We start from the raw sequence: 14,740 nt of genomic DNA, 5'->3' as shown, positions 1-14,740 counted from the left end.
ATAGTTTCTCCTTTAACCTTTTAAATGGACATTTGCCTATGGGCCATGTCTGTCTTCCCTCTCTCCAGAAGCTGCCCTTTGTCCCTCCTGGGCAAATGTCCCTTCCCCCTCATCCTGGGTCCTTTCACCTTCTTCTTAGTCTCTATTTCCTGTCTTTGCCTCTTACTCCTTGCCCTTTGTTTCTTAGGGCAAATAAATTTCCTCTGTGCTGAGAGCTTGTCTTGTGTGTCCATTGCCAACTCCACTCCTTTTCACATCTGTTCAGTCCCTGTGTTCAATTGCTTCATGAAGTATTCACAGCCAATATCAGCAAATATGACAAACTGTGTGTGTGCCTAACTTCCAAACAGGCCCCACCTCTCAAAGGCCCCCCACTTCCCAGCACTCTGGCTGAGGAGCAACCCTTCCTTCCTCACATTGTCTTCTGGGTACACTTCCTGCCCTAGTGCCTTTGTCTGCTCTATCTTCTGGTCATACCTCTCTTTCCTCCTCATTGTCCAACCCTCCAAATCTAAGTGTTCTTCCTAACCTCCACCCATCTGCTCTCCTCTTCCTTGGGGCAACTGAAGATGAGTACAGATCTGTGCTATCAGCTACTCAGCCATCACTTCAGAGTCAGGTCACAGGGCAGACATCCTCTTTAGAAACAAGTAAAAACACAAGCCCCAAATATTCCCGCTTGTTGATCAAACTTGCTTCAAAACAAACAAACTGATCTTTATATATATTAGGATGTACAAGAGAAATCCAGAAAGAGAAAATTTAAAACTAATAGAACCAGGCTGAAGAGATGACTCAGAGGTTAAGGGCATCAGTTGCTCTTCTAAAGGTCCGGAGTTCAAGTCCCAGCAACTACATGGTGGCTCACAACCACCTGTAATGAGATCTGGTACCTTCTTGTGGTGGGGAGGCACACATATTGGCAGAATACTGTGTAAATAATAAATAAATCTTTAAAAACAAACAAACAAACTAATAGAACCAAGTAAGAAGCCCCGTCTGTGTCTGTGACTTAAGGAGTGACAATTCAGCATGGGGCGCACACTATAATCACCAGCATTGAAGAAAGAGGCTCAAAGCCAGCTCCAGGCAGGACTACACAGCATAATTATGTCTCAAAAATTTAAATCACAATTTTTCATTTCCAATTCCATCCATTTACCTGCAAATTTCACAATTTCAGTTTTAATATCTACAGATTAGAGCAGCTCTCACCCTCATCAGAGACAATTAATACAGAGACTTATTAGCAACTAACTGGTCAAAGTGCAAAGCATAAAACACTGCTGAGTGTCTAAATGTGACAACTGTGGGAGTTGAAGTAACTTGTCTCAGTGGGTGGCAGCAGAATTGCACTGAGGAGGCAGAGGCAGGTGAATCTCTGAGTTCCAGGCCAGCCTGGCCTACAGAGAAACTCTATTGGGGGAGGGGGAAGGAAGAGGCATGCAGATCTGAGTTCAAGGCCAGCCTGGTCTACAAAGCCAGTCTAGGCTAGCCAGGGCTGTTAACACAGAGAAGTCCTGTCTTGACAAAACTAAAAACAAAACAAAACAAAACAAAATGTAAGAACTGTATCACACCCCTCCCTCCCAGAGCTCAGGGATCACTGTGGAAGAGGGCAGAGGAAAACACTGTTTTCCAGGCACAACAGGGCCCTTACGCACACGAGAACTTTAGTGCTGTGACTAATGCACAAGATCAATCGAGCCAAGACTCCAGCATGGACAGAGGAGGTCACCAAATCCACCTCTACCTGAGGAGCTCTTGGGAGCTGATGGCTGCTCACACTGCCGTGGCTGACCCTACACCAATGCACATCTTGCCAACACTACGTGAACTCAGGTTTAAAAAAAGAACAAGCTGGAAGGTAGGAAAGGCTATAGGAGGAGATAGAGGAAAAGGAGTTTGGGATAGATTTATAAATTTTTCTTTTTTTTTTCTTTTTTTTTTTTTTTTTTGAATTTTCGAGACAGGGTTTCTCTGTGTAGCCTTGGCTATCCTGGACTCACTCTGTAGACCAGGCTGACCTCGAACTCACAGCGATCCGCCTGCCTCTGCCTCCCGAGTGCTGGGATTAAAGGCGTGCGCCACCACGCCCGGCTGATTTATAAATTTTTCAAACAGTAAATAAAACTACTAAAAAACATTGTTACCAATAAAAAGCACAAATAAAAAAGGAATTTCAAATATTCCCTGGTTTACAACTGTTCAACTTACGCAAATTCCAATGTCAAGATGGTAGTGTAGGCTTCAGTATAAACCACTCTTTGAATCTGGACCTTTTCTAGGGCTGATGGTTAACTTTTAATCCCCTACTTGCCACAATCTATAGTCCCCTGGTCGCATTCTCAGTGATGGGAGGTCTAGATCAGGTTGTCCTGTCTGTGGGAGGTTATCTGGGTATAGTTCCTAGGCAGGAGACCCTGAACTGTGTCAGAGAGAAGCAAGAACAGAGCACAAGGGATCACAGTCAATGGCTCCAACATTGGGCTTGTTGTCAGGGTGTTTTATCACAGACATGGAACTAAGGCATGTACTATATGATACACTGAATGCCATCAGGAGCCAGGCTGAGCATAAGTTCCAGCAGCCCAAACTGCAGGATACAGTGTTTCTAGGCGACAAAGCTCGGTACCATCTTAAAGACATAGCCAACCTGAAATTGAAGTAGGTGCCACTGTAAGCCACGAGCATTCCCATTGGATCCACATACCAGGTAAAAGTGTTTGGCACTCAAGTGAAACACAGCTGTGGCTACAACTTAAATGCTTCAAAGTAATACTAAGTCCTGTAAGAGTTTCATTGTTATTGGTGACTCCTTTCACGTAATAAATAAGCATACATCTAATATAATACTTCAAATGACTCGCCTTCCTGAGGTAGCATTCCTGCTAAAAGCAAGGGTGAATATAACTGATGACATCCACTTTAACTCTCTATGCATCCTTGACAAGTCACATAAGAACAACAAATACTGCAGAAAACCAACACCAGAAGCATCATTATACAGAATGGAATAATGGGCTGTGCCTCGTACACTACTGTACTCTGTGTGGTGTTTAACAAGCATGGACCTGACAGGTGTATTCTAATTCAAGAAACAAACTCCACACCGCAGGTACTATGCTAGGTTTCTCTTTAACAGTGGAAGCTTTAAACTTCAAATACAAAGGGACCACACAGACCACAAGAAATTTTATAAAATAATTACAAGAAAAAATTTAATGAATGAAATAACCGGCCTTAGAAGGACAAATATTGCACAACTTGTCTCATCTGTGAAGTTAGACTGCACAGTGTGAAGGAGACTACTACTGGGAAGAATAGGAGGGTCAGAAGATGGACGACAAAGGCAGGCAGAAGAGAATGTGATCAAAGTACTTCATAGACATGAATACAAATATTGCTGTATAGCTAATACATACTGACTTAGAAACCAAAGATTTTGAAGAATGGGTGTGGAGACTGAACTTGGTTCTGGTATCACCTTTAGTGACCAAAAAAAATTATAAATGATTAAAGCTAATTAAATCAGGTCACCATGCAGTGTTAGCATTTAAATATAAACAACTAAACCCAGTGAGCTCACAGCTGTCTTCAGAGCAGCACCACAAGGGTTTGAAGACAAAACTTCAACGTAGTGATCTCAGAGGGCAGAGCTAGCAGGCAGGTTAAGGAGTGCTCAAGCCACTTCAGCAAGCCTGAAGCCAGTGATGGCTACATGAGACCCTCCCAAGGTAAACAAAAGGAGAGCAAAAATCGCTCAGTGGCTTGAAACTAAAAACTTTGCTAGTAACTGACCGCCTCGCGCAGTGGAAGGAGACCACTGATGGTCCACGTTGTACTCTGACATCCGTCCATACACTGTGACATGTATATGCACACACAAACATACACAACAAGAGCAAATAAATCACACTCCTACTAATAGAACTGACGTCTGGGGGATGGCTCCAGTGGTAAGTGCTGACCTCATAAGCATGAGGGCCTGAATTTGACCCTTAGAACCCATGAACAAAAGGCAGGCATGCAGTCAGGGAGACGCTCAGTGACTTACAGCCACTTCTAGCCATGCCTTATGAGGTTAAGCTGAATCCCCAGGATCCACGCAAGTTGTTTTCTGACCTCCACACATGTATATGCCAAGATATGTGAGCATCCCCAACCCTCACATAAAAATTAAACAGATGTACTTTACAAATTAAACAGAATAGCCAGGCATGGCGAGGCATGCTTGTAATCCTAGTGTTAGGGGAGGCAGAGACAGGTAGATCTGCGGTCACTGACCACTGGTCTACCCTAAATGGTGCACTCTAGCCCAACAAAGAAGGTGGGCAGCGTAGCCTTCCTGAAGACGATATCCAAGGATGGACTCTCCCCACCCCCGACACACACACACACATGCACACACACACAGAGAAGGGGTAGAAACTTAGCTCACCAATGAAGCTAGTGTGATCAAAGCTCTTGCTCAGTCCCTAGGAGGTGGGGGTTGGGGGGGGGGGGGTTGGGTTGGAGAATTGGAACAATAAGGAATAATGAAATTAGAATTAAATCAAGATTTCAATTATAAGTCAAATTTTAGCACACTGCTAATCAGTTTAGCTCAAGCCACTGGTAATGGAGGAACTGCCAGTATACATGCCTTCAGATCAAACCAAACCTGTTAGTGTCAAGTGATTTTCTTTTTGTTGTTGTTGTTTAAAAGACTTTTGCATTGACTTTTTACAAGTTGACCTTATATGAGTCCTCTGAAGTGTGAAAGGAATATAAAACACTGTGCAGTTCAGCTTTCATTAAAGAGTGAAGGTAACTTGTGAGAGCTTTTCCCAAACAAACATTTTATGTTGGCTACAAAAACTAATGACAATCCCAAAACAACAGGAAGGAAGGCTTTAGCAAATCCCTATGCTCTGCTTAATTTCTTCACCCCACACTGTTCTCTGTTACTGTTCTCCCACTCCAGATACTAAGGGTGGGAGACTGCCCTGGAGATCAGGACCAACACCACATGGTGGCCCAACCTTCTCTTCAGATTCTAAAGTCTGGCCATGGCAGCCCAAGTGGAGACAGAAGAAAATGCTTCCCTAGAAACCTCTGCTTGACAGCAGGTCCAGCCACACTTGGGAGGCAGGGACTGGAGGACTACTGGGAACTCAAAGCCATTCTGCGATGCACCATGAGTTAAAGGACAGCCTGGGATAATAGCTAAATCCCGTCTCAAAAAGAAAACAATTCCTGTTTCAGAAGGTAAACAGGAAGTTAGGCTTGTAGGTGCTATAAGTAGGAGTCTCGCTTCCATTACTATTTTGCATTTTATTAAGACTTCATTATGAGCTGTCAAATATATTTTTCTTTTCCAAACTGTTAAGACAATTACGTTGAGGCTGCACACTTCTGAACAGGGTGGGGAAGTTAGAAAACGTGTGTCTTTAATATGTCTCTACTCACGACAGCACTCAGTAGAGTTAGAGGTTGTCTATTGTCTAGTGGGAGGTGGCTGCCTGAGCTGGGGGGTCAGAGGAAGGTAAACACCAACCTTAACCTTTACAGCACAACATCCAGTTTCCAGGAGTCACCTTAAGCAATCACACATGTGCACACGTACGTATACTGCTGTTTGTTTCAGTTCCTCAAAGGACATGCTTTTAAAGAAATCTTTTTTTCTGGGGCTGGAGAGATGGTTCAGTAGTTAAGAGCACTTGCTGATCTTCTAGAGGACCCCAGGTCAATGCCCAGCATGCACACAGTGGCTTACAACCATTTGTAACTCTAATTCTAAGGAATCCAAGGCCTTCTGGGCACCCGGCAGGCACGGACATACCAGCAGTATGTCTGGTGCACAGACATAAGAGCAGACAACACATTCATACATATTAAATAAATTAAATTTTTTTTTTTAAATTTTCTCTTTGTGTATGTGTGTACCTGTTCATGTACATGAACACAAGCATGGGTGTGTCATGGTGCGCGCGCACACACACATGGAGTTCAGAGGACAACCCTGAGTGCTGGTCCCCACTTTCTACCTTTTATGAAGTGGGTCTCTCTCAATGCTCACCACAGTAGGCTGGCCGTTCCTCAGGCTTCCCGTTGCCAAGGAGTGCTTGGAGGGAAAAGGCTAACACTGCATTTTTTTTTTTTTTAATGTTCTAAGGATCAAAATTTGTGTACACGGTGCTTTTATCCATTGGGCTTTCTTCTCAGCCCACAAATGATACTTACCTTACAGTCATCATCTACACACCTGCATGCAAACAGGTGTGTTCTGTGAAGCTTCACTGCTTTGCAGATAACAGACAACTTATAGATATTTGCTAAACAAAAGAATCCAACAGCTACCAAGAAAGACAACATGATGCCTTGAGTGGGAGGAGGCAGAAGCTTAAAGACCTAACTGGACTACTACAGAGTATGGGGAGCACTGAAGAGGAGACCTCGTTTTTTACTCACTGATGAATTCAAACTTGAATAGTCACACTAAGTTCATAGAAAGAATGAGGAAAGCTACGTGTGTGTGCTTACTATACTATTCTGTCATGTTTGTGTTTGAAATCGTTTAAAAGTGCCTCGTCCTGCATCTCCAAATCAGTCCAACTCCATCTCAACGCTTCAGAGAAAAGGAAACAAGGAAAAGAAAGCAGACATACTTCTATGCTGAGACTGGTGGAAGGAGTGCGTCCTGCTTCGCTCTGGAGAGTAGCTTCGGCTGCTGACACTGGAGCCGGATCTGCTGTGTGGGGAGTCCTTCCGGCCTACGGGTGACTCTCTGAAAAAAGGAGCGTCCCTTTTATGGGGAGACCGGTCTCTTGAATAATGGGAAGAGTAGACTTTTCTTCTAAAGCCATCTCTCATGTCCCTTCGAATGAAAAAAAAAGTTCAGTTAATCAGATCCTCTATCCAAGCGTATACACAGATGGCAAAAGCTCTGATGACGATGCTACGGTGAGGTCTTGCTGCCCCTTTCTAACAGCGGCTGACTGCTGAAGTTAGCTCGAGTGAGGCTTTCAGAGAACAGGATTTAGAACTTACTGCTTCACAGCCTCTGGTAGATCCAGACGACAAGATACAAAGTTACTTTAACCTAAAATGTGAGAAAACCACACAGGTCTCCTGTCAGCTCTCACAAACACCCAGGAGCGTTTTTTTCTAAGAAAAAAACAGCTCACAGCCGGTTAAGTAATCGTAAACTCCAAGGTCTGAAACCTGCACCCACTGTTCCCTACTCTGGTGCATCCCAGGATTCACTCAAGGGATATTCACCCCATAAAGATTATGTAAATGTTTCAGAAAATAGCCGGAAAACTCCTCTCAGGCATATCCGAAGAGATGTTCCACCTGTGCACACCACTGATTTTTATTTCCAAAGTTGGTTTTCATGGCTACTGGGGCGTCTCTGCAGGGTAGTGTTGGGTAATGCCCAAGACACCAAGGCCATACAAACTAAAGCAACCCATCTAACCCAGAAGTTACTAATGCTGACCCTGCCTCCAGCTACTCCATCCTCACTCTCCTCAGGACACAGACTGGTATGAATCTTACCACCTTTATAAATCGCTCTGAGTTTCTGCACATTTCTTTATTAAGCAGTATCAAGACAAAGCTGTAAGCAAGCCTACTATTACAATTTTAGGCAAGGCTGAGGATACAGCTCAGTTGGCAGTGATCACTGTGCATGCGTGACACTATGGGTCTGACGCTAGCACTGAAAAAAAAAAGAGGTAGGGAGAAGAGGGGAAAAGCTTTATACAGGAGAAACATCAAAGTAAATCAAAGTTATTAGATGAGTCAAGATATAAACCTCTATAATATAAAAAAATATTAAAGTGAAAAAAACCTCTATAAAAAGAATGCTCGAATAAGTTTTAAACATACTTTCGTATTAAATTTAAGTAAAAGTTTATTTGTCTTTATGATTTATTTATTATGTACACAGCACTTTGCCTGTATGTGTGCCTAAAGCCAGAAGAGGACACCAGATTTCATAATAGATGGTTATGAGTCACTTGAATTCAGGACCTCTGGAAAAGTAGCCAATACTCTCAACCCCGAAGCCATCTCTCCAGCTCTTGCCTCTTTATTTTTGTTACTGTTTTGAGACAGGATCTTACTTTTACCCCAGGCTACTATGTACCCAACTCTGGCCTCAACCTCACAGCAGTCTTTAAAAGCAGCCACCCAAGAGCTGACACCACCACACCTGCCAAGGCACTGTACCTCATACAGACAAGTGATGATGCAAACAAGGCTTTCCCAGTGCTGGAGACCAAACCCAGGGCTTTTTCTAAAATACTTTTAAACTGATTATCAGTCCCCACTACACAAGTAGCTGATTGTTTTAAAAGTTCAGTTGAGCACTAACTAATCAATTCATTAAATACATTGCCATACAAAAACAATTGAGTTTCGAGTAAAAAGTATTTAAAATTCACTTAGAGTAAATGAAGTCATATAAAGCATCAGTGCTCAAAGAAAGTTCTTAGGAGTTGGGTTCTGCCCAACATCACTAGTCAGTGGCTATGTAAGCACTCAGCAGGTCTTAAGAGCTGTATGCCCACCAGTGAAGAAGCAAATGCCACCACAGGTGTTATAGGGCCCCTGCTGTCTCTGAGGCTAGGAAGAAAGGTTGACACGCACATAAGGCTGCACGTAAGGGCTGCAGTCAGGAAGAGCTGTAGGGCGGATGGATACAAGGGAGTTTACACAGCCAGGAGGGAACCCTGGTAGCTTCGATGGAATGGTGCCTATTTGACTAGCCTGAAAGACACAGAATGCCGAGTCTCAGAAATCTAGCATGAAATATTAGTGAAGTTAGAAATGGGGATTGGGTGCGATGGGATGCTCCACATCTGGATGGGAGCATGTCAGATGTGAAGCATGAATGCAATGTCTAGGTAAGCAGGGAAAGACAGCAGTCTTGAGTCTATAGGAGATTTTTTTGGGGGGAGGGGGCACTCTTACTTTATGCTTGGGTACAAAGGAACAGGATACAAGCTGGAGAGTACATATGGAAATACAGGATAAAAGAGGCAGAAGGATTGGCAGACAGGACAGGAAACTACCACAGAGACAGAGAGAGATGTGCTGCTGGAGAAGAAAAACAGGCAGGAAAGTAAAGTTCATCCCAAGGAGACCAAAGACTTTCTAGTGATTCCTCTTCCTTTGACAAGATGGACCACTGAGCTAGTTTGCTAATCCTAACACCAGAGGGCGGTCAAATCCAGCACAGCTCAAAGCAAGCAGCCTGTGGCTAGCTGGCTTCTCACCACCCTCCCTGCAGCCTGCAGACATGAACAAACAACTGCCTAAGCACCTGTTTGACCAACACTTCTGTCATCTAAGCAGACATGACCACACCAGTTACTTGACAGGCACTGTGACGCTATGGAAGTTTAGATCAGGTCTGTGACAGTCAGGATCAGGAATTAGTGTTAAACGTCCAAGGGAGCTGGCTGGCTCTAGAATTTAATACTGGCATGTATGTGTTAGTAAAGTGTTTTTTGGGGGGGCCCATTGTTGAGGGAAGCCAGGGCAGAACACAAGGCAGGACCTGAAGCAGAGACCATAAAAGACTGCTGCTCTGAGGCCAACCTGACCATAATAAGCCCAAACAATACTTTGATATTTTAACAAAGATGAGAGTCAGGTCAACACTAGTAGGAATTGAGTCAAGCATGCACCAACCATATCTAAAGAAATAAGGGAAGTCAGTCAGGGCTACATAGTGAAACCCTGTTTTTTTGGTTTTTTTTTTTTTTTTTTTTTTTGAGACAGGGTTTCTCTGGGTAATTAACAGCCCTGGCAGTCCTCTGTCTTAGTAACATGTACTTGAAAATTTACTGCAGTATTTCACATTGTTTTCATATTAAACCTTCAAAGTCCAGGGTTATGTATTTTTCAGTTATGCATACTGACTATTTGAATGAGTCAACTCAAGTACTTTAATTACACCACCAGATTCAGAGATCTACATCCTTGAAGCCCAGTTTCAGGTGCAAAGAAAGCGTATCAGAAGAAAAACTAAAAAGCAAAGACTTAAGTTCTTATGAACTACTGCAGATGCTGGAAGAAATCTACATATAGGATCTAGAGGTCATGTGACTTGCTGGTCTATTAAAATACTAGGAAAACCCAGATTATTAGAAATCAAACACCTGCCCTTAAAGTGTCAAGCCAATGCTTTTCAGCTGAGAGAAGAGGGAAGGAGGGGAGAGGGGTGGGGGAAGAGGGAAAGGAGAGAGGGGGGAGAGAAGGGAGAGAGGAGGAGGGGAGAGGGGAGGGAGGGGAAGAGAGAAGGGAAGCAGGGAGAGGGGAAGGGAGGGGAGAGGGGAGGAAGGGAAAGGGGAGGAAGGGAAAGGGGAGGGGAGCGGAGGGGGGAGAGAGGGGGAGAGAGAGAGAGAGAGAGAGAGAGAGAGAGAGAACTTTGTTTAGGAGGGACCTGGAGTTAACATGGTTTTGATGGTAGGTGCCTATCTGCTGTGGAAGGTAAGCAAAAAGCCATCTTATTATAAAATGGGAATTGAAAATCCAACAAACACCCAAGAATCTGACTGATTTTTAAAAAAGGGACTAAACATTCAATAGGAGAGAAAAGATGAAATGAGAGCAAACAGATGAGAACAAGCATGAAGGGAAATTAAGGCAAGGGTTCCCTCTGGAACTCCAAACAGAAGGTAGTAGGCAAGTCCCATCAGGCCGCCTCATCCCAGGAAAGTGACTCCCAAAGGCGCCTCTAGACCCCTGTAAGCATAACCTGTGAGCACAGTGGAGCTGCAGGTTCTAAGGAGGCTCCCTCTGTAGCCACAGCACAACTGCCAGGAGTTCTGACTCTGCATTCCAAATTCTGAAAGTCCACAAAGCTTCCCTGTAGGCGCCATTTTTAATCTTTTTTACTTGGGTTTCTTATGCCTCTACCTCCCACCAACACCAGGTAGAAGAGAAAGAATGTTGGGGGGTTAGTTCTCTAGCTACTGTCTGCTGGTCAGGGAAGTTGGGTTCCTTGGGGCAACTCCAATCTGAGTATCTTCAACTTTTCATCAAACGGCAGCAACAGCAACAAGCAAGAGCAGCGGCTTTTCTCTGAGGCTCCCTCTCTCTCTGGGCGTTGGCATTTATTCTCTCAAGAGTTCCTAGAATTAAACTATCTGCAGCTGGCAAAGGTCACGCCCCTCCAGAGCTTGCACAAGGCAACGAGTCTGCTGCTGTGGACAATCTAAAACAGCCCCATAGGCCACACCTGGGATTAAAACAAAACCATGCTTACATAATGTGACTGAGTTTTTAAAGACACCAAAACTTCCACCATACTTCCCTGGAGACTCTTGTGCTCACAAAACTTCTTTGGGAAGGACTGACACAGAGAACCTTACTAATGTGTGAGAGTATGTATGTATTAGCAGAGTTGTCCACAAGCTCGAAGACAGTTCAAAGCTCAAGACAGAGCTCTAACAATTCCCAGAGGAGATTCTAGGGTCTGACGTCGCTGCTGGCAGCAATAGCTGAAACATGCAAAAAAGAACGGTTCTGTATTTTCAGAGATGGGCAGGCAGGAAGAGTCAGCAGAAAAGAGCGTGAGCTAGAAATTCTAATTATCAAGGAAAAATGGTGAAGTCCTACAAACGTGTCTGAGGTAAGGATGGGCTGTTTAAGCAAGCAAGTTTAAAGGACAACAGTGGCTTGGAGTAAGCAATGTGGAGTAAGAAATATTGCTGGAATGTGTCTCACAAATCCAGGAATTAGGAAGCATATGAGCTAAGAAAAACATGGCTCCCTGGAGTTAGGACCCAGGTGTAGAATGTGGAAGAGAATGCAAGACTTGGCCACTCTCTTTTGGGCGCTGTGAATAGAAAGGGCAGACAGACTAGGCAGACAGGACAGCGTCTCGCTGCATCAGAAACACTGAGGCAAAGGCAACAGCAGGGGCTAGAGAAGTAAGTAGAGAAAAGAAGCCCACAAGCACTCTTTCTCAATATATGGACCTGCTCCGCCTACAGCACAGCACACTTACCCTGGAGGCTGGTTTCTCCCTCTCAGAGCAAGAGGGATTGACCCCAGGGTTTCATACCGGCCAGGCAAGAGCTCACCCACTGAGCATATGGCCAGCCCTTCAGGAGCTCAGATGCTTCCCAGAATCCCAAAGTAACTGCAGCTGTTCACACTGAAGGTCAGACCAACAGGCCATGGCAGATAAGACCTTCTAGTTTGACATTTAAATATATACTCAACCACAGCACCAGCGGAGATCAGAGGGCAGTTTGCAGGAGTCAGATCTCCCCTTCCACTATGTGGGTTTCAGGGATTGGACACATGTCAGCAGCTGTCTTTATCCAGAGACCCATTTTACTACATGTACTGAGGTAGATTGGCTAGGGGGAAATCTCAATGAAGCAGGAAAAGGGGCTATCAGGGGAAGGAAAAAGGAGGGAGCAAATGCATTTTACTTATTATTTAGGAGAACACCCCCCCCCCCATTGAACTGTATATAAATACTCCACACAACATACTGGCTACTTTTCTAGTTGATGACAACTTAAAAATGGAATTAAGACTTCAAGAATCATTTTAGGAAAGCAGTTTGGTAACAGCTGGAGACCTCAAATATCTTTTGTCTTTAATGTGGAGATGGCAAAGCGGGTGCTATTTGGCCATATGACTGAGGGAGTTTCCACCTGACCTATTATTCTATGGCATTGGGGGGTGTGGGAGGGTCTTTCAGTGTTACTTAGTCTGACTAATAACATCAGAAACCAGAAACACAATGTGCTCTTAAAAGACATGAAGAGTGAGGTGGCACAGGTCTTTAATCCCAGCACTCAAGGAGGCAGAGGCAAGCAGATTTCTGTGGGTTCAAGGCTAGCCTGGTCTACAAAGTGAGTTCCAAGACAGCCAAGGCCTTGGAGGGTGGAGGGTAGGGGCTGGGGAGGACTAGATATGCCTAAACAGCAGCAATAAAAATAGCAAAATGCTTTTTGAAAAGTAGCAACTTTCCCAGAGTACTAACCAGTGCATTCTCCCCATTTAAAAAATGTTAATGAAAGACAACAACAAAACAAGACAAAAAAGAAAGAAAGAAAAGGAAAAGGAAAGGACTGAGACACAAAGGTTATTTAGACAAAGAGTTTAGGACAAATGTTCAGGGACCCATGGTGACTGTGGGTTGAAGCCTTGTGTTTGATGTCATGAGCAAGGGCATGGCGGAACATAACCCCTTCATTCTTGAACAAGAGAAATTGGAATTCTATGGTAACAAAATCTAGCCTATACAAAGAGGTTGGGAAATGGGGAAGGAGGAATGGAGAGGGGAGGAATGAAGGTTTAAAAAAAATGAGGGAGGAGGAGAAAAAAAAAGAAAAACTATACAGAGTAGCAGAATTATATAGTCGCTGAAGTCACCCTGAACTACATGAGACACTAACTCAAAAAGCAAAACAAATAAAAAACAAAATTAAACAAGCTTCAAAACAAGAATTTGAAGGAAAAAAAACATGTCTAGAATATAAGTCGGTCAAGAAAGAAAAACTGGTGTCATGAAGGTTTTGTGAGAGTGGATAAGGACTGGCAGCCGCACAGATTCAGAGCACAGCTATCAAAGGCCACTTCCTGATGCCCAGGGGGAAAATAACTCACAGTAGAAATGTCTGCAAATTCCATCTTCAACAAGACACAAAAGTCAGTATCATAAAAGACAACAATGTGAGCAGTCTGATACGTGATTCAAAGACCTCACTTTAAGGATTGTCCCAGAAAAATGTAAAACCTAGATCTAATCACGAGGAAACATCAGACTTTATTGAGAACATAGCACAAAAATAATCCAGGGCTGGGAATGGCGTTGAGGGCAGCATGTTTGCTTAGCACATGTGAGGCCTCAGGCTCAGTCCCTAGCAACACAGATAACGCTTTGAGACTATCTGTGCACTGTAAATCTCGCCAAAAACAGAAGACTAAGGAAAGACTTAAGCTGTTCCAAGGTAAAGTCTACCGTAAAAGTAATTTGTGGGGGCTAGAGAGGTAGCTCAGAGGTTAAGAGCACTGACTGCTCTTCCAGAGGTCCTGAGTTCAATTCCCAGCAACCACATGGTAGCTCACAACCATCTATAATGTGATCTGATGGCCTCTTCTGGCCTGCAGGTGTACATGCAGGCAGAATATACACAGTCAGCCAAGGCTAAATGGAAACTTTAACTTGGGGGGGGGGGGCAGGTTTGAGAACCCTCAGTAAATGGATACTTGTTCTAACAACTTGTCTATGAATTTAAAACTTCAAACGTTCTTTCGGTTTCTTCCCACAATGCAAACAATCACTGTGTACAACCCACTGGATGGGAGGAAACTTACCACTGATGTGGCTTCCTTACATACTCAGAGCACTAAAAACCCACATAACTAACTATACTCCTTGCTTGGTATGGATAATGCAGTCGGCTTTGTCATAAAGCAAGTGCTACTTTGTATCCCTTTCAGTAGGGAACCTTCCACATACCCACCCGACACAGAGAGCAGCCCAAAGCCAGCCAGCCAGAAGCAGGCATCAAAAGCTAGAGCTTCTGTGATGAAAACTGAAACCAGTACTGAAGACACCCAGACACCATGTGAGAATCAGGAAGTCATGGACGCTCAAGTCGGCTCTACTTGAATCTGCTTTCTTTTTCTGCACCAAAACGACTTTGTTATTTGTTAACTGTGCATAATAAATGCATGTTGATTGTGCACACCTTGTTCTCTATGCATTATTAATATA

General features: G+C 43.9%; 1 protein-coding gene across 4 annotated transcripts in view; it reads right to left on the bottom strand.

The window, feature by feature from the left end:
* The window catches only part of Pphln1 (periphilin 1), a 60,216-nt gene that overhangs the window by 21,289 nt on the left and 24,187 nt on the right, over positions 1-14,740 (bottom strand). For all 4 annotated transcript variants that reach the window (XM_051160246.1, XM_051160245.1, XM_051160247.1 and 1 more), the window contains one exon: positions 6,651-6,859. In XM_051160246.1, the coding sequence (XP_051016203.1) occupies positions 6,651-6,859 (209 nt within the window). The remainder of the gene's footprint in view (positions 1-6,650; positions 6,860-14,740) is intronic.

Source organism: Acomys russatus, chromosome 17 (genome assembly GCF_903995435.1).
Source record: "Acomys russatus chromosome 17, mAcoRus1.1, whole genome shotgun sequence".
Lineage (NCBI taxonomy): Eukaryota > Metazoa > Chordata > Mammalia > Rodentia > Muridae > Acomys > Acomys russatus.
This window is presented reverse-complemented; position numbering and strand designations above follow the sequence as displayed.